This window comes from Trematomus bernacchii, unplaced genomic scaffold, assembly GCF_902827165.1.
Source record: "Trematomus bernacchii unplaced genomic scaffold, fTreBer1.1, whole genome shotgun sequence".
In the NCBI taxonomy this organism is placed as follows: Eukaryota; Metazoa; Chordata; class Actinopteri; order Perciformes; family Nototheniidae; genus Trematomus; species Trematomus bernacchii.
The window spans coordinates 1,886,432-1,907,310 of record NW_022987905.1 but is presented as its reverse complement, the minus strand read 5'-3'; the positions used below and the strand labels follow the sequence as shown (position 1 = coordinate 1,907,310).

Below are 20,879 nucleotides of genomic sequence, written 5' to 3'. Positions count from 1 at the left end.
GGAACAATTAAGATGAGGAATGTGATGTAGATACTGTAAAATATTACATAGGTCAATATTTTTGTAACATAGACTGTTTCTCTTCCCCCTGTTATGGTGTTATTGTAAACATATTGTTTTTGTAAATAAAGCACTTGAATACGTTTGAATAGTGAGCAGTTCATGTGTTGTTCTCCAGTGAATTCATTAGAAGTGATTTATTTATCTCTTGTAAGCGGTTAGAAAGTACGATTTCAATGAATGCCTCAGGCTGCCGCCGTTCAGCCTTTCTGCCACACCCCATTCCTTTTTCATGTTAATTTTCACTTGGTCTCATATCTGCAAGTCTTATAATAATACATCATTTTGATCAGCAGGATAGTCTTCATGAAACAACCCAATTTGTGATTTTTTTAAGCGTAAAGGCAATCTCCAAAAATAACACGAGACCGTGGAGGACCGGGTGTTTTTATCTCTTGCAAACAAACTAGCTAAAACTATTTTTCAGTTGAATCACTCAAGCTTCTCTGGCTTGCAAGGGTCAACATGAAAGAAAGATATGGTTAAAATGACTATTACTTTACACTGTAGGGCCAGGTAGCTCAAAGGTACAACGAGTTTTTAATATTCTGTTTCAAGCTTTTCTTGTCTTTATTCAAATCAAAACTGATCAAAGGGAAAATGCTCCCGGGGGAAAGTAGTCGTCTCATTTAGGAACTTGTTTGCAACTGCCGATTTTAAATTCACCACCAGTGGGGTATTTACTGACGAAGAACAAAGCGTTCAAGTCTCTTCAGCGTGTGTTAACCACAGACCTTATTTCAGGATAACATATTCAAAAACCATTAACTTCAGGGAACAGGAAGTGGTAAAATCCTGACAAATGTCTGTGTTTTAGGACTCATTCCTGCACCTCTCTCTATCCAGACCATCAATCAGGCTGCTGTGTGTGTGTGCGTGCGTGTGCGTGTGCATGTGCGTGCGTGGTAACCAAGCTGCTCCTCACCTGCCTCAGGTCTCATATCTCTGCAGGCAAAGCCACTGTAACAGGGAGCAGCTGCAGCCACAGCCCATAATAATGAGTGAGTCTGATGATGCCGGCAGCTTTGTGGAAGACAGTGGAGCTCAAATGTGGGATAATTCTTTATTAACCAAGCTGGATAGGAGTCTCTACTTTAAAGTGGTGTGTAAACAGCTTCAACGCTGTGTGAAGTCAACAGTATTTTATACACTGTGTTGCAACAACTCCATTTAAGACTTGAACACAACTTTTTAGTTTCTCACAGAATTTTTTTTTACACAAAGTGAACGTCCCGCTCAGACCTTGTCCTCCTGACAGACAAACAGATGGAGCGGTATTAATCTGAAGTCTAAACAATGATCACATGACAGGAAGAGCAGATTAAGTATTCTTCCTCACGCTGATTTGATCAGGAAAAAACAAGGTTCGGCCAGTATGTGAGCTGAGAGGAAAATATGGCATGAGGGGAAGGAACTAGTTGTGGAGTCAATGGAAATAAAAGGCAAATTAAATGATGAAAAATTGGACTTTAGTGAAATTCATGCTTATTATTTAATGCTCAGTGCTATACAAAGGTGTTAAACATGTACAAACTTTACATTTTTTATATTAAATGAACGATATCTGACAAAATGGATCCCAGAAGATCTGTCAATGGGACACAATTTCACATAATCTGCAATAATCAACATTCAGAGATTATCAGGTATAAAGTCGTTTATTCTTACCATATTATCAGCATAATTACCCACATTATATAATCATAAGTCAATGTGACTTTAACAGAGACAGCAACATATAAAAAGTTCATTTACAGACAGAGGAGAGATGCTGAGTAATGAGCGTGCGTCCTGTGTGCAGCGTCAGTGCATCGTCTCTTTTGAAAAGTGCTCGTCTGTTTCCATGGTTACAGCGTCGTCCTTCAGCTCTCAGAGTCCATGAGGAAGGTCTCAAAGTTCAGGTCGAGCTCGGACACCAGCGCGTCCACAAACTCCTCCATGGTGGGCTGTCTCTGCAGCATCCCTGTTAGAGAACACACAGCAGGTTTTAGAGAGAGAGAGTGTGTGTGTGTGTGTGTGTGTGTGTGTGTGTGTGTGTGTGTGTGTGTGTGTGTGTGTGTTGCCGTAGAGCAGATATGAGTGTGTTGCGCTGGGAATGTCTGTCTGTGTTTTCAGAGGCCGCTCATGCGTGGAGGACTCCCTCACTCGCTTTACAATTCAGCTGCACGCCCGCTTTGAAGTCAGTTCACTTCCCCTTGTGTAACTGCCAATGTAAATAGGCACTCACCACCACCCCCCCCCCCCCCCTCCTCCCCTCCCCTCTCTTTCCTGCATGGGTCACTTCCAACGCACACACAAGCATGTCTGCACAGGCATGAATGGAGTCGCAAAGAGTTTCACACAGGGATCCTGAACGCATGGACACACACACACACACACACACACACACACACACACACACACACACACACACACACACACACACACACACACACACACACACACACACACACACCACACACACACACACACACACACACACACACACACACACACACACACCACACACACACACACACACACACACACACACACACACACACACACACACACACACACACACACACACACACACACACACACACACACACACACACACTTTTTTTATTCTGGAACAGGTATAAAGTGAGCGCAGGTTTGGCCCGCTGAGAGCAGAGAGGGGGATTATCATCTCCTCTTACCCACCGGGCGCTCCCTGCCCCTCAGCTATAAGATGATACCAGCATGCAGGGGTCCCTAAACGCATCACAACCACAACGCCCCTGGATCCCAGGGGCCGAGGAAGCCACATGAAAGTGATGATTTCCAACCATTAATGATAACCCTAATTAAAGCGCTGCGGGACATTTCTTTTGTTCGGACCACTGAATGTCACCTGATGGTGTCTTTAAAGTGGAGCTCAAGCTGCGTGATGTATTTTTGGAGGCCGACCCTGAAGGCAGCATCTCACTGGTTCCCTCCTCAAAAAGCCAATGGGATTTCTCCTTTGGATTTTGCAGAAAATCGCAGAAAATTATTGCAGAAAAGAATGTGATACAAAACGACTCTCTCAATGTTTGAGCAGATTTTCATTTGGTGGAGCAGTTTAAAAGTCTTTAAAGTGGTGGACAAACACTTGTATCATGTAGTATTTACATTATTTGATTTCATATTCTGTTCTTGTACATATCCTATATTCTATTGACATGTATATAGACCTTTTGCACTACTTTTTACTTTGTATTTTATTATATATGTTGCATTGTTGGAGGAGCTCAGGCCAGAAGAATTTCATTGCCATTTCTACACTGTAACTTTGTGCATATGACAATAAAACCTTTGAATTGAATAGTACTGCGATACTGTAGGACACAGCTGTAAAAAAGGAAAGAAGAATTTATCGACTCACCCGCAACCACCTAAGGCGGCGGAGAAAATAAATTCTGTGTTTTGTTTACATGACAAGAGTGATGAAGGAGGCACAGGGAGAAAGTTGGGGAGGCGTGATCGTGAAGGAGGTGAGTCGGGTAAACAAAACAACTCGCCGGCTTCTCATCACCCTCAGCGCGGGGTGTCAGCACCTGGCGCTCACACCGAGAGAGAGGGAGAGGGACACAACGAGGGGCGAGGAGTGAGTCTGTTCTCAGCCCTCATCCCTGGGAGAGTCTGAGAGGAATGCACAGATAACCTCAAAGTCATAACAACACTGTGGAGGAGGATCTGATGTGAGAAGCTGCTGGTATAGATACACACAGGGAGGGGGGGTCTGCACATGTTTATGGTGGAGCTGTGCTATCTGTAAAGAGAGTAAGTGTGAACCACAGAAAGAAAGGGCTGCACAATGTGTCATTCTTAGGGCTGTCAACGATTCATCTGGAGACCTTAACACGTTAAAAAGAATTGATGCAAATGAATCACATTGCCAAGTTTGACCCAGGGTTGATCCAGTAATTCCAGTGAAGATGTTTACAATGAATCGCATGGCAGTGAGAAGTCAAAGAAACACTTTAATATCTGTCCTGTCACTTTCAAATAAAATACCGGCATTTACTATGATGATGATACATCAGTATCAGCATGGCAGTCGGCCATCATGAGTAAGGAGATATCAGCAGAGCGTGCATCATTAAACTTATGTCATACTTCACTATGAATGTATTACTATACTAAGAGTTTTATGACTTTTACATAACATACCATTTGACATTTTTATGGCATATTAAACTATGAATATTTATGACGTTTTGTTATTGCATTTCTATTAGCGATGCATGATGATATCGGCATGTTTTTGGCCGAAATGAATTGGAAAATAACAGCTTATCTGATAACTGCAGAAATGTAATAAATGCCATCATTTCATTCAGCTCCTTTAAGTGCAACAGCAATTCAAACCTAGACCGTGAGTTGTATTGGCTCTCCTAAATTCCATGAGTGAATATAATTTGTTTGATTTGTTTCATGTTATGAGACACTATGCAAGTGAATAGGATGATATGTGCTGTGCTAATAGCTGAAAAAAACCAACTCAAATAAATAGCAAGATGTTTTTTTTGTCAGAACCTCTGTCTCTACACACTGGACGAACTCATTGGAAGAACAAGGAGACGCAGAGCCAAACCAAACAGAGGGTGTGCTTTATGTCCATTGTGAGGAGAGCCTCAGGACAGAGGCTTTACCGTGTGAGTCATCTCGTATTTAAAAGTTTCCATTTCCATTCATAAAGCCACTGACGTTAAAGAACAAGGCTTACATTACAGTCATCTCAGCGCCTGGGGCGAGAGCCAACCAGAGCAGCAGAGTCTGGGCAGGTGTTGATAAGTCAGGGATAATGTGCAGCGATCCGGTCACAAAACGGATTTCATTGATTTACAAATGATCGTATTGCTTCCACTAAAGTACCAACGGGCTCATACTGTGTTCTTGTTAGTGTTTACTTCCTGTCTGTCTTCTTCTGCTGTTCCCGTCAGTGTTTACTTCCCGTCTGTCTTCTTCTGTTGATTTCTCTGATGTCCAGCTCTCTGTCTTTTGAACCTCTTTTGAAGTTTAGCCATCATGAATCCAAAGATTATTGCTCTCCACAAGATATAAATACAATATTCAAAAAGTATTCCACAGCGTTTTCTGACGGATGAAGACTTATGTTTGTTGTCCACAGCTGACGTTGAATTGACCGGACTTCTTTCTGCGGAGTGATATGCACTGCACATATTCCCTTGATCCTCCTTATCAACGGTCTGCTCGCGTAAAATAACAGACCTCTGGAATGTCTAAATTGACCAATCAGAATCAAGTGTTCAACTAAGCCGTGAAATAAAAGTATTTTAAATAACAGTGGATCTCTCTTCGCTGTATCCTCAGACAAATGGCTGATTATAAGAATGCACATTTTAGGCCAAACTGCTTTCCCCACCGGAGCTGTTGGCAGTGAAGTACTTTGCTCGAGGGTACTTCAAGAGTATTTGTGGGTGGGGGGGGCAAAGTGCAGTACTCTTTCTGTCTCCCTGCACAATGTTTCTAAGCTGCTGTGGGAAATCACAGACTCTTCTTTAGCTCCACTTCTTCTCGTCTGAAAGAGTTCACTCAAATCAGACAAGCGATTCTCTCCTGTGAGAAATGGAAACTAATTGAATGTCAACAGTGTACAACCTCTCTGCTTTTCCACTAATGCCAGCTGCTTGAATAACAAAATTCCTAAACATGTAAATCCTGGTGAATGGCTTATTCTGTAACCCAAGCTTCAGCTGTCCTGTTTCTATAACTGCACGTACATCTAGAATTTGAGATAACATCTCTCAAGTAAACAGAATCGTGTATTTACTTAAAGGGTGGTGGGTGATGGGTATCAGTGAAATAAAGAGCCATGTGGCTGGGTAATGACAGCTCTGGGGGAATGGATTCAGTAGAAATGTTTCAAATTGCTGCGCAGCCTGCAGCTACTGCTGGTTAATGTTTCGGAGTTACCGCCTGGAAAGAGTTTTCTCTGAAGTAGCATTATTTCTTTAAAATAATGCTACTTCTTGTTGTGCTTATTTGTTTGTAATGATTTGTTTATGTTCTTACTAATGTTTGCTGGACTCTTTATTTATTTATGCAAGTCTACTCTTTTCCTTTTATCCGAAACTTACTGCTGAGAGAAGTCAAATTCACCCCTACCAGACAAATACAAGAGTTCTGATTCTGACCTTCATTCTGCTAAGAACAAATACAATGCAATAAATGTTAATATTTATGTTCTTGGTTTCAATCTGTTGTCTGTAACGGACCGTCCACACAGCAGCGTTAAAAAAATCTTGAAACGCTTCTGCCCATTCACTTTGAATGGGGTGACGTCATTTGCCTCACTTTTCGCCGAACTGCATTGTGGGCAGCAGAGCGGAGATTTTCAGGATTTTCAGGATTCAAAGTTGAGCAATGTTCAACTTTTGAAGCTGAGGTGGAAGCGTCAGCCAATCAAATCCCGTGTATGCAAATCTGACAGTTCAAGCGCTAGCCAATCAAACCGCGTGTATGCTGGGAGAGACATACCGCAGGTCATTTCCTCATATTCCAAAAAATGGAGGAGAAATTAGCGGTAGGGAATCACCCGGTGCTTTATGACCAGTCCCTATTTACCTACTGGGATACAAACCGGAGGAGCCAGGCATGGAGGGAGGAGGCAGAGACAGTGGTAGGTTTTCGCCTGTTTGGGGAGTTTATATCCAGTTTACTTCGGGCTTTTTTGCTTCGTATGTCGGGGGCGAGAGATTCATGTGATTGGTTGTTGGTGCCTTGCTCGCAAAAAATCCCCAAGCTTCAGATACGCCCACCTCCAAGATTTTTTTTAACGCTGCTGTGTGGACGGTCCGTAACTGTGATGCTGACTGTCTTGGTCAGGATTTTTAAAAGAGGACAGATTTTGCTCATTTTCATATTAGTATTTTGTGCCTCTACTGTTTCCATGCTTTAATGTTCAAAAGGTCATTTCTTTTTATACTGCAGCACCTCTTTTCACCCTCTGTCTGAAACCAGGGGAGAAGAACTCTGAGAACTTTGAGATGTTTGCCTTTGCAGACCATTTACATGCACACAAACCTATATAAACACACTGCAGGAAATGGAAAACCCCTAATTCATGATAGGGCCTCCTTAACATTTTAAACATTGGGTTTGCTTTTTCAAAACAACCTTTGGATTAGTGCAGATTTTCTACAAAAACCCATATATTTATTTCGTGGCTCACTGGAAGTAAGTTTAACAAAAACTTTTAGAGCAAGAATAGCTGAAACAAACAAAACTATATTCTGCTTTTAGAGCAATAAAGCGCACAGTTGGAAAGTGTCTCTAACCAATCAGAAGGCTCAGCTGAGACTAGCTTTTTTATAAGAGCCATTGATCCCACAGTCCCTCAGGCTTGGCTTTCTGTTCTTTCAGGATTTAATTGGTTGTTTTTATGGATTATTCAATTCCACCCACTTGCAGGGAGCAGCAGTGCGCCACATTAATGCATTTACAACGGGAACAAACTGGAGTAACTTGAGCCATCGTAGTGTCACGATCCCTGTAGGAGAATAAAACATTTTGCTAAGTCACTGCAGAGTTTCCGATCAGACGTTTCGAAAACACGTTTGTGGCTGCTTCAGAAGCCGTTCAGCTGCGGCTCGTAACCATTCGAAACATGTCGAGGTGTGAAGAGCGGTTCCTTCTGTCAAACCTCCAGGCAGACTCTGGCTTACTGCCTCTGTAATTACTGCTTTGAAGTTCAGGAAGCTTTTTCTACAAACAACACTTAAGACAGGCCCCGAAAGCAAGCAGGACAAGGGCGATGAAAAACAACTGCACAGGGAGGCCCCTTTCTACAAAAGAAGAAAAACCTGCAGTATCATTGAGGATAGACACTTCAAAACTACATAAACTAATCACTCAATGTAAGAAGAAAATCACTCATTGCATAAAATCAATCTATATCAAAGTGCACAATCAGATGTATGGAAGTTAATTTGTCCAGAGTGTATGAATAGCTTGTACTCTGGATCCAAAAGGGTTTAATATATTTGAACGTTTTGACAAATATATGATTTTTAGCTACTTATAGAGTGTGATCCAGTCAGTGCCGAGTCGTTGTAGAGAGTATCATGTGAAGGCAGCTTTAATGTTTGTTTGGTTTACAATCAAATATCGACCCTGTGTTCAAATCTATTCCCTCCATTCTTTGGACTGAGCCGAGACCGCCTGTGACCAAGCCCCCAGGAAGTGCGCCGGACTCTGAGGAAAATATTAGTTGTGGCCAAACGGCGGTACTACACTTCCGTATCAGTCGCTGGGCCCGGAAACATTTTTTTTTTTTTAACTAAATAAACTACCCAGTATGAACGTTTGTATAGCCCTTATTAAAAACATTCGGTCCTCAAGTTGTAAAAGGTGCTAATAACGTTATTCTGAGAGTTATTTTCCTCGGCATTATGAACGCGCCGGGCGGCGCGGTCCCGCGGGTTAGATCCGCGTTCATGTGACGTGTTCAGTACTACATGAGTTTTACCTTTACCCATGGATGCACAATAAGAACGGATTATATGATTATATGAATACTTTCGTGACGTTTCGCTCTCTCAAAAGTTGGGCCATTTTGTCTTCATGCCCCAATGAGCAACTCTCTGAACGAGGTCCCGCCTCCCACGCTGTATCTAGTTCTTATTATACATCCATGCCTGTGACGCTGCGATTGGAGGCGGGGCATTTTAATGGCCGTGGTTAATGGTAGGAGGCGGGGCTTAAGCTTAATGCTAGTGTGCAGGCTCTCAGTGGTTCCCAAACTTTTTGTGCCCAAGGCACACCAAAGGACAAGTAAAAATCTCAAGGCACACCTATTGTGCAAAATAGCCCTTATAACACGTGTTATCACTCATATCATGTAAAATATCTGTAAATGTGCATAATTATTTACTAATGCCAAATAAAATGTGACAAAGACAACTATATTACTCATGAAATATTTATTAACGAAATATTTCAGAAATTAAATTTGAAACTTTATCAAATTAGGCTTCATCAAAGCAGCAACACACTCATTTAAACCAGACAGGTCACACCATTAAAAATGAGGCAAAGACTCAGCAGAAATTCAGCACAGAGAACTGTCAATGCAAGGAAGCTGCACTGTCCATGGGCCTGAACTACAAATTATAAATGTAACATTTCAGCAATCAGCATTGAAACATGTGCTATTTTAAATATTTTGCCGATTTACAAATTAGTGAGATACATGTGCCTGTCGGAGCGCGCAGATTTTTGTAATCCTTGGTGGCACTGAGGAGAGGGCCACTCGCAAGTCCTGTTCAACAGAGAGCTGTGACCTCCTGTTGTTCTTCATGTAAACCAGAGTAGAGAACCGAATCTTGTCTGTGCTCTGTGGATGATAAAATGTTTTCATTCCTGCCCTGAAGCTTGGCGTTTAACTCGTTGAGATGCCCAAATATGTCTGCGAGGTAAGCCAGCCTGGCGCACCACCTCTCATCCGCGATCTTGTCTTCATGTGGGACAGCGTGTTCACGTGAAAACTCCAAAAGCTCTTCCCGAAGCTCATAAAGACGGGATAGGACTTTCCCCCGTGACAGCCAACGTACCTCTGTGTGGAGGATCAGGCTTTGGTGGTCGGCTCCCATCTCGGCGCACAGCTGGGAGAAGCTGGCGAGATTTCAGGGGCCTTGATTTGATGTAATTCACCATCTTCTCCCGTAGTATGGCTTTCCATTTCTTTGCAGAAGAAAAACGTCTCTTTGATAGAGTCAGCATCAACATATCTGACGTTTGCCAGAAGTTGGGCAGCCCCACTTATGTCAGTAGATTCGTCTATTTGTAGGGAAAATCTGCCGCTCGCCTGCAGTGCCATAAGACAGGTAACTTTCATGATACTGTCTGCTGACAGTTTTTTTCCTCTTTTCTTTCGGTGGTGGGTTGTCATCAGTCTCTGCACTGGTGGTTGGTAGTTTGCTCCGCACAAGAAAGCGCTCCATTTCCCCTCTTGCGTGTTTCTCTGTTTTAATGTTGTCCTTCAGCCTTCAATGTGTCACGGTCTTATAATTCCCACCTGTGCAACTGCGTTAACAGCGAAATATGGGGTTCTGTGAGGATTTTTTTTTAAAGAATTGTTTTTAGGTATATGAGTTTGCCTCTGTATTATGAAATGAGTGCATACAAAGTACTGATATAGTAAATAAAAAAATAATTATTTTTGTGTAGTTGTATATTGCAATAATAACGTATGGTTGTCACAAAATCCCACGGCACACCGTTTGGGAACCACTGCTCTATGGGCCCAGTTACGTATACTTTAGTACTTGAGTCAGGTCATTTTGGGCATCATGCGCCACTGAGAAACTCTCATAGGAATGACCAGGACCTCCACCGCTGTTTCCAGTTCTCTTTATGCATCCATGCTCTGAACATGCTGTATGGAGAACTGAACGATCATTTTCATCACAAATCATGTCTGGTTTTTAAGTAAAGGCTATAAATCATGTATTTGTGCAGCTCCACATGTTCTCTGTGAGGTTCCTCCCCTCTGGTTCAGACGGTACATCACTGTCACAAAGTGCTGTGGGACTGTGCAGACCACCGTGCTCTGACTGGGGGTTTATTAGTGGTTAGCGAGCGGTCATAAGGACCATTCAGCCACGCTGCCCCCGGACAAAGAGCCGGGCCACCGAGCCGTAGTAGATCCATTTTCTGTGCTCGGCCGTCGGGGCTATGGGAACCGTCTGGGCCATGAAAGCCCTCTCTGTGGTTTCCCTTTCACTCTCTCCTTCCCTTTCCCCTCATTCTCACTTTTTCTTGCTCAGCCACTCCTGCTGCTGCTCTGGGTTTACATTTCAACACCATGCTTCCTGGGAAACCTGCAGCAGCCCCGCAGATAAAGACCGTCCTCTGGTTAGCCTCGCCGGGGTCTGCTCCGGTTCCCCATGTGACCTCTTGCCCCCTCGACCACCTCATCAAGGGGAAATGTTACACACCTCCATTTACAAGGGTCTTTGTTTGAGAGAGTTATGTGTACTGGATTGGATACCGTGTCCTTCCTCTTGGCCCAAATACTGCCTCAGATATAAAAGAGCCCTTCTTATTATTCCAAATCCTTTTCCATTCCTCGATAGGAATTCAAGATGGTTTCTATGAACCGCTCAACCCCGGAGCGAATAAAAGCTAAATGTTTCAACACATGCCCTGATGTACTTTTATAACTTTCATGATGTTAGGGTAAATTATGAGGACATGTGTAGCCAGCAAGTCGGCTGGATAAAAGATAGATACGTTTTTATCTTAGTTTGAACATTTCTCCAGACATGGAATAGATTTTATTATGATAAAAAGAGAGGAATTTGTTAAGATCATTATCAGAAATTACGGGAAACTGCCAATTATTCAGACTGGAACTAACATATTTTCCATTTCAAGGCTTTTTTTTTTTTATTTGATCCATGTTTTCTGTCACAAAATGAAGAGTATTATTCCCAAAGCAGACATTTTAACAGCCCTGTAAAATGACTTATGGTTCAGAAAGAGAGCCAGAGGGATCAATATGACCCTGATAACTATTCAGGGCCTTGGCCTATAATTAGAGTAGCACTCACTTCAAAGCGGGCCTATAAAAGCAAATATTGTCAGTTCAACAACAGTTAATTGGACAGTAGATCTAATAACAAGGATCCTATCTGCTGCTGGTTGTAATTTCAGAGGCTGGATCTGTCACAGGGACAATCCCATGCATGGGGGAGGAGGTGACCCTGAGGGAGAGATTGACTGTACGTCACCTGATCCTCCCTCTCCTCTCACCTCCTCCTCTGTTGTCCTGTGCAGACACGCTGGCTCGAGGAGGTGAGGATGAAGGGCAGAGGGCAACGGGAGGAAGTTGTTTATTTTTGCTGTCGTGACATAAAGATAAACTACAGCTTCTGCTAAAATGATTAACTCCAGTTTAATTGTTAAAAACTACCAGAATATAGTCCACATCCTTGTTGAGGCTCAAGGCTTTATTGTCATTTGCACATTAGCTACAGAGTAGACATGGCAATGAAAAACGTAGGTCACAGGCTCCTCCAACAGTGCAACATATAGGACATAGAACAAACAAAACAGATAAACTAGTGCAAGAGAATGTTTTGAGATGTGCAAGTAAATACAAATAAAATAGAAATAGTGCAAAAAGAGTCTATATACAAGTAAAAGGAATATGATATATTAGATAAATAATTAGCAAAATGCAAACAGATGAATGTTTATGGACGTTCTTTAAAACGTTAATGTGTTTAATATCCTTATGGCCTGTGGGATGAAAACTGTCCCTGAGTCTGGTGGTTTTATATTTTGGTATTAGCCTTTGTTTGTAATATTCAATAATTCAACATCATTTTTATCACCTTTATGCTATTTCATTAATATTTCTGGAATATTTTGGACTGTTTATTTCTGTGTCTTAATTTCTTTTATGTACATTGCCTTGCAAACATTTCCCAAATTGGGATCAATAAAGTATCTATGGGGCCGGCAGTGGTTCAGTCTGTAGGGGATTGGACTTTGGACCGAAGGGTCGCCGGTTCACGTCCCGATCAGACCAAACAATACGGAGTGTGGACTGGTACTGGAGAGGAGCCAGTTCACCTCCTGGGCCACTGCCGAAGTGCCCTTGAGCAAGGCACCTAACCCCCAACTGCTCACTGGCACCGACTAGACTGGCTGCCTCCGCTCTTACCTCTCAACTGCATGTGCATGTGTGCATATAACTGTGTGTGTATTTGTATATGTATGTGCATGTTGTAAAAAGTGTGTACTGTATGTACCTGTATAAAAACGCATGTGTGTACGACAGAGTGGAAACTGAATTTTGATTAATAAAGGTCTATCTATCTATCATTTATTATCATGCGATCGCAATAGAGTGGTGCTGGGATGATGTATTTCTGTCGTGAACCCTGGAGGAAAAGGCTAAGCTAAAGGTGGCTAATGTTGGGCGTGATGATGTTTAGTCGTCTCGTTTAGACACTTGTTAGCAACCGCCATCTTTAAATCCACCAGTGGAGTATTTACTGACATGTTTTATGTCGTAGAACAAAAAACATTGTCTTCGAGATGAGGGAACCAAAAGTGATAAAATGCTAACTCATTGCAGGGTTTTAGGACTCATAACTGCACCACTCTATGAGGCTGATTGGAATGTCATTAGTTGTGCAGGTATTTGATTAAGATAATCACATTTTACAAAACTATTCCTGAGAGAGGAATATTACCTTTCATGAAAATCCATTCAGTAAATGTAGAGATATTTTGGATCAAAGTTGTTCTAGCCTGGCTGAAAAATGTTGGTTAAACGCAAAGGGGAAAGCACCCTGCAGACGCAGCAGTTTTTAGGGCTCAAACCCATAATCATCCGTCTGTCTGCCTTCTGGATTTTGTCTTTTCTTAAAAGAAGTAGTTGAGGTAAGAGTTTTTTTCAACATATCAAATAACTGACTTCAGAGCAGAGAGAGTTGCAGGACTGGCAGTGTTTCTGGTTTGCTCTTGTAAACAAAGATAGGAGACTGTGGGAGGTGTGTGAATGTGTAAATATTTGCTACACAGTGAGCCAAACCACAACAGCACCTGAAAAAACTACAACCTGACTAATGGACTCACAGCTGCTTCTGTCTGATGACAAACTAAACTTCCCCTCAGGTGAGAACAACCTACAGCAGTGAGGGTAGAAGACTGCGAGGAGATCTTTTAATCATGGAAATCTATCATATAGTCTCATTAAGGGTCTGAGTTCAATTGATTCCAGTGAGAACACAGCGCCATGCGGACGCCTTGGGAAAAAGAGGCAAGCTTGTTTTGCCATTCACTGTCACTGTTGTTGGAAACCTACAAAAACACTTACAATAATGAAACAGACTAACTCCAACAGTGACAGTTGGCCAACTTTATATTTCCTGAACGTCAACAAGCCCCCGTGTTTTAAACTTTTTGCAGCGTTTTGTTTCTGCAGCACTTTTAGTAAATGCTGTGTATGCATCATCACGTTGGTGAAGTTGTTTCTTCATTTGCATGCGCTAAGGCACATTTGTGTTTTTACATTTGTATCGTTTGTGAAGCTGCAGCACGTTTCTCCTAATGGACATTTTAAGAGCTGTTTACACCTGTTGGTCACCGTAGGGATACAAATCAAAAACTAGTACACTCAAATCTAAAATGTGGTTTCTTTCTTCATCCAACTTTCTAACTCTCTTCCACAAAATGCAACCAGTATGTTTCTGAGGACGTTTTCAGCCTCTCATGAGAGGAGGCTGCTGAAAGACAATGAATTGAAGAGCAGACGAGCCTCCAGGCTGTCAAAACAAATCCACCAGCATCACGTTACAGTAATTACACTAAACCCATTTTACTGGTGCTACTGGATGCTCACAGACTGACACCTTAATACCTGACCTGACAGAAAACCTGCAGAGGAACTCTTGGTAATCCTAAAACTGCTATATCACCAAACAGCCAAATGTAGAAGACTTGCAGTAAGGCAGAGGGGCCAAAAGGTCACATGAGAGCCCCCCAAAACTGACAATTAGAAGAACAATTACTAAATCTGATGGAACCCAAACCACTTCAAGATTAATTTGTAAGAAAAAAAAAGTGCTTCATCAAACTTTTTGGGGTGATTTGAATCCTGAATTACTATTTAACAGTGGTAATTTAAAGGAATATAGGATTCAAAGCAATATTTAATCGTCACACATGTATAAGATACAGTAGGACAGAGTTTTAATATCTCTAACTATTGGGGGGGGAAAAGTGTTGGAAATGATTCGTTACCTTCCACCATTTGCATCGGCTCCTTGGCTCCTCCATGAGCCAGCATCTCCCGACGGTAACGCTCACCCATCTCCCTGAAAAAAAAAAAAAAAAAAACATTTCAGTGTTCACTCGGAGCTGTGCAGGGTTTCTTAAACTTTGTTCAACATATTTGAATGGTTATATGCGCAGTAATTGATGTTCAGGCATCACAAGTTGTCCATATATTGCATAAAGTTGTATTTCTTTATTTATTTGAGATATTTGTATACAATCGTACTCATCAGGTTTCATGTGGATTAATACTATCATACAGAAGCAACCATTACGTTTTCTTAATTTCAATTCCAACCATGGTGATGAAGAATATATTTTTCTCTCTTCCGCCTGCATAAAACTACCTGATAAGAAGGCTTAACAAAGTATCTAGATGTCTTATTGTAGTCCTCTGTACGGAAACAGCAGACTCAGTAACATCCTCCATCATAATTACGTCTCCCAGTGTCACCGCAGTCTCTTTTCCTAAGTCCTGATGAATGTTACTTCACTTCTTTCCTTAACTGTTGATTACTGAGGTTAAGGAGAAGAGGTAAGGAGAATTGTATAAGTCGACTTCAAACCAAGTCCCATAAGCTGCCTTTTCACCACAGACAGGTGACAGGAAACAGAGATCTGACAACAACAGGTGAAACTAAAACAATCTCAGAGGGAAAGGAAGATAGGGAGACAGCTAAGAGAGACAGAGGGAAAACGCTGCAGGGCGGCCCCTGATAGAGAGACCGTTGAGGCATCGTTATTCAAAACAAAAAGCTTTTGTGTTATGTCCAGGGGCGAACACTTGTGATAGGGGAGTAGTGAGTGTGTGTGAATCAAAGCAGACACCAGACACGAGTATCATAATAACGTCATGTTCAATGTCAAGCGGCTAAAACAGAATGAAGGGGAGGCGGACTCCAGTCTCCAAACGCAAAACAGATTGACATTGCACTTATACATTGTTGTGTGACTGTTAGCATTAGCACAATGTGTAAGGTAACCACAAAGAGAATGAAGTAAGGCTGAACATTTGTGCTCCCACTTCCTTTTTTTTAACCGTGCCTCACCTGTTTAAAGGATCCTGGACGAAGCACTGTTTCCACACCATGGAGGCCACGGCGCGGGACATGAGGTAGGAGTAGTATTTGGCTCCGTAGCCAATCAGGTGGCCGAATCTCTGCTGCCACGCCTATGGAGAGAATAATATATCAAATTAAAGCTACAACATTATCACCTTCATCTTTGCGAAAATACAGGATGTCTTGAAGAGGACATATTTAGCTGAGGTTCAGGTCCATATTCATATTTTGTGTCTCTACTGGGACATGTTTCCATGCTTTAATGTTCAAAAAGCTCTTTACTTTTCTCATACTGCCTGTGCTGCAGCACCTCTTTTCACCCTCTGTCTGAAACCAGAGTCTGCTCTGATTGGTTAGCTGGCCGGCTCTGGTGTGATTGGTCAACCACTTATGGCGCATTTCCACTACAGCGCGGAGCTTGCTTTAAGCGTGCCGAGCCGTGCGGGGCCCGTTTTTGGTTGCGTTTCCACTTAGCGTAGTACCGGCTAGCGGGTACTATTTCACAGTTTTTCTGGCCCCATAAAATCGAGGTTCTTTCCGGGCCAACAAACAGGGCTGAGTCGGGCTGAGTATGCTAAACTAGAGAGAGAATCGCTGGCAAGGGGGCTACAACTACAACAAGATGAACATATTTGACCGTGATTTAATTGTAATACACGTTTCAAAATGATGCCGAAGTAACAACATACTGATACCGGTTAGTAAAAACCATGAATTAATGCTTTGTCAAGTCTGCAGACAGACTGCAGGCGAAAAACCTTTTAAAATTCGTGTTTTTCTAGATGGAGATTGGCTAAGCTAACGCAGTATATGCTCAGACCGTCCACACTCACAACAACGGCCTATACAGACATAAATAAAGCAGCGACTGTATTCGCCATAACACAGGCAGTCTGTGGTTTGTACTTGTTTAACTTTTGTCTAGTTTCTGAACAGATATGAGGAGCTGTGAGCTCTGAGTGCTAACAGCTAACGGCTGATGTTGTTTTTCTGTGGTTCTCATTGAAGATGACGTCACGGCTCCGCCTACACTGCGTTACTATAGATACTACCCCAGCTACTAAACTGAAATGGAAATGCGCCATAAAGTGAGCCAGTCCTAACAAGGCCTAACGAGGCCTAGCCATACCGAGCGAGGCAGAGTAGTGGAAATGCGCCATTAGAGATGTCCCTTAGCCTATCACATGCAATGTGTTGGAGTACTAGCCAATAGAAGCGCGAGTGTAACATGATGTCACTATGTTACTGAAGTAAACAAAGGGTGGGTGTAGGAGAGAAATTCCCTTTTGAGGGAACATAGGGATTTTAGCCTTTGCAGACCATTTACATGCACACAAACCTATAGAACACTACAGGAAAGGGACAACCCCAAAAAGCACAAGAGGGCCCATTTAAGATAATCTGGATAAACAGTTTCTACAGCCGACAGGAAGTGGCAGAGCAAACCGAGGGAGAAATGACAGCAGATTATTTAAACTATGTACTCTTTTTTAACAATAAATCAGTGCTAGGACATTACAGCATGTAAAAGCCGTAAATGTGGGAACTGTCAGTTTTAGTTCCAGCGATAAAACTGAAGTGGATATTAATGAAATATGAATCATAAAACTTTGATATTTAAACGGTGGAACAAATAAACTACAATTTCTCAACATTTAAATCACAACCTGCCAGCTCCTCCTTCAAAAAGGACCAAACATGGAAATTCCAAAATGGTTGAAAAGCCCCCTTCTCCTCTCTTCAGCCTGAGGCCCCCCCCCCCCAATCTCTTTTATGATCTCAGCAGACTGTGGGGGAATTCAGCTGGCAAACACTCAAACATCCAGCCTGTTTGAAAAGACAGCAGCTGCCACGGTTAACAAAACCATAACAGACTGCAGACGCCTCCCTCCACCTTCACAGAACAGAAATAACTTGTAATGATTTATACTCAAGTGAAATAATTGTTTAAATGAAAATGATGTATGTACTGTCTTTGTGTACGCATTACCTGTGGGAAAGAAAACTCTGGTGCATGTCATTGTGATTAAAACAGTTCATTCGAAGGCATTAAAACTGTTTCTATAGCAATTTAAAATGGATAAAGCTATGATGTATCCATTTGAAGTCCTTCTACATTAAATGAAAATACTGCAACTCATCTGAAAACAGCATCACTAAAAGCCACCTGTCAACATAAAAGCTCTATTTCACATACACTCCCATTATGGATAAATACCTTCAAAATGATGTGACTGGATCTCAAAGTGTACTAACTTTCTGACAGCTGTTTGAGAGCTCATCCCCTCTTTCCAACAGCGTTCAAAAAGCTTAAGCTCCTGAGTGTCGACTTGATGAGTGTCCTCCGGGCTGCGGTGACTTTAATAAAAGTAAACAGCTCTCCTGAGAGGAGAGAACTCGAGCCAGCTAAAACAGACCCAGTTTGTTTTGTCAGCTTAACGCAGCAGTAACACAGTGTCATGAAGTTTAGAGGAGTTCATTTAAACTGATAAAACAGTTTTTCTGATGCATAAAAACTAAATGAATTCAAGCAAAGGAACTTTTAGTTTCACATCCTCCACTCTTTCTTAGATTATCATCTAATGGGGGAACCAGACTTTCATTTGAAGAGGTTTTGAGTCCGTTTCCTCTGGTTTAAACACTTTGAACATCCTTTTTGTGGCACGCTCTGACATACTTCCAACATCCTCTTTGTTTCCAACTGCTTTGCCTCACATCAAATGATTAATGTCATCTTTTTGAAGAGGGTGATGGGTCTTTTGATCCATACATTAAAAAAGGAGACACAGTCAGCACATGCTTTTGACTCTGTTCCTCTGGTTAAGTGAGAATGTTCCTTTCATTCTGAATTCATGGTGTTAATATGCATTTCCACATTTGTACAACAGAGTGGGGATTATATGTGCTCATTAAAGAAGAGAGAGAGATGGTCCCGATGAGCCGAGCCAAGAATCGCAGATTAAAGGAATGTCAACAAAAGCGAAAGGAACATCTTGCTTTCTGCCGTTTATTTCCAAATATTATCTTCGGCTCAAGAGCGAGCATGTGGTCTGTGTTACTCACAGCTGATCCTCTCTCTGCTGGGAAACGATAGCCCCCGCTCTGTAAACTATACACATGTCAGCATCACCCCAATGTTTATCATCTGCAGCTCTCCGTAACCTATTAGCCACTCAAATGTTCACTTTGCTGTGGAAACTTTGCCGAAGAAGAGGAGAGGGAGACACAGAGCCGTGAGTTTATAAAAAAAAAAGTTAAAGTGGATTGGGTCGTTGGAGGATCTAAACAAATCTGTTTTCACTTGCTCTGACCCAATTACAGAAACCCAAGCGCCGCAATCATCTGACGTTTCTGTGGAGTTCAAATGAGGAAACTGATCCTGCCGCGCACGCTGAGGAGAAAAGTCTGCTTCAGTGTGGTTTGAAACTACACGACATAAATGTCCAGAGAAGCAGCAACAAAGCAGGACACAAGAAGAAGAGTGGGAGAAACTGGGTTTAAGGAGGATATACAGAAGCTCTTTAATCTCTATTCCTGATGGCATGCCCACATAATTATAGCCCAGAGTAAACTCTCTATGAAGGCCATTCCTGGCTAAAGTATGACCGTGTGCGTCTGATTCTCCCTCCAGGCCTCAGCCCGTCGCCCACAGCTGCAAAAGTGGGGGGGAAAAGCACCGGGAGGAAGAGTTTCAAATATTTCCCCCGGGGAGAACCCATTCAAAGAATACTTTGTTATTTTAGCAGGGCTGCAAAAAAAAGAAAACGAAAAGGGCTTTAATCCCTGAACCGCTGCTGCGCCTGGGTAAGAGATATAAAAGCAGAGAGAAAGGGAAGAGAAGGGAAAAAGGACTTCTCAGTCTGTGATGTGACTCCTTTCAACCCTAACCCTCACCAAGCCTCAAGGATGCTTCTTAGGACATACTGCAACTAACACAAACCCCTATTTTTAATGTATACTAATGTATCTATTGTTTATACTACTGTGTTTCATGCTCTGTTGTGATATTTGAATGGACTACACACCAGTTGAAGAAAAATCCACTTAGCACTATGACTGCCACTAAGTCTCTTTTTTAGTGCATTGTGTGTGAACTGTATGTGGCGCTGTGTATAGGGAGTGCTGTTTTAGTTGCTGGTGCCAAAGACAAATGTACAGTGGCCGACAGATGCATACTATACGTGCTACAACTGACCCAAACACTTCAATTAGGAGAAATGCCCTGGAGCTTCAAGAAAGTACAAGTGTACCAGCATGCAAATGGAAAGGTTTTGTGCCGCTGCTATAGCACGTTTGCACCGGTCGGCCACCGTACATCTTTCCATTTAAAGTACATTTAATGGACAATAACGTAATCTGAATGAGCAGTGAAAGGAGAGTCATGAGCAGAAGTTCCCTAAATGATCAAACCTTGAAGACTGTAATGGATCTAAAAGGCACAGTATAAAAGAAACAAGCTACTCAAAAGAAGTAAAGTGTTAAATAGCAAGAAGAAGGCGTGTTTGTACCGTATTGGGCGTGTAAGGAAGGCCGTAGAATTTATTCTGCATCTCCTGCAGGATTTCTGTGGTGGAGCGGTTCTGAGGCTGGCTGTGGTAGATCTGGTCCAGGACGGCATAGAAAATCTGTCCAGAGAGAAAAAAAACAACATCAAAAATATATTAATAATGTGAACTGCAGTGGTAGAGTTAGGGGTAAAGAATTGCATAGAAATTGGTGAAAACTAGACATTGAACTTCCTATATTTACCAATTTTGAAGAAGTGCTATTCCTGTCAAAATAACCAGCTTAAAAGTCGAAATAAATAAATATAATTAAAAAACCTATATATAAAAAAAATAAACAATAGTAGTGCTGATAATAATAATATTTATAATAATTAACAGTTAAAATCATACAAAACAGTTAAAGGTGGGGTAGGTAATTTTGGAGAAACCA

The 20,879-nt window shown here is 42.0% G+C and overlaps 1 protein-coding gene across 1 annotated transcript in view; it reads right to left on the bottom strand.

Annotated features, from left to right (window-relative positions):
- Positions 1–1,136: 1,136 nt before the first annotated feature.
- LOC117470208 (mitochondrial intermediate peptidase-like) overlaps positions 1,137–20,879 on the bottom strand; it is a 33,078-nt gene continuing 13,335 nt past the window's right edge. Inside the window, exons 16-19 of the mRNA XM_034114877.1 lie at positions 20,450–20,566; positions 15,930–16,051; positions 14,848–14,921; positions 1,137–2,023 (exon numbers count right to left, since the gene is read on the bottom strand). Of these exons, the coding sequence (XP_033970768.1) occupies positions 1,923–2,023; positions 14,848–14,921; positions 15,930–16,051; positions 20,450–20,566 (414 nt within the window). The 3' untranslated portion in view covers positions 1,137–1,922. The remainder of the gene's footprint in view (positions 2,024–14,847; positions 14,922–15,929; positions 16,052–20,449; positions 20,567–20,879) is intronic.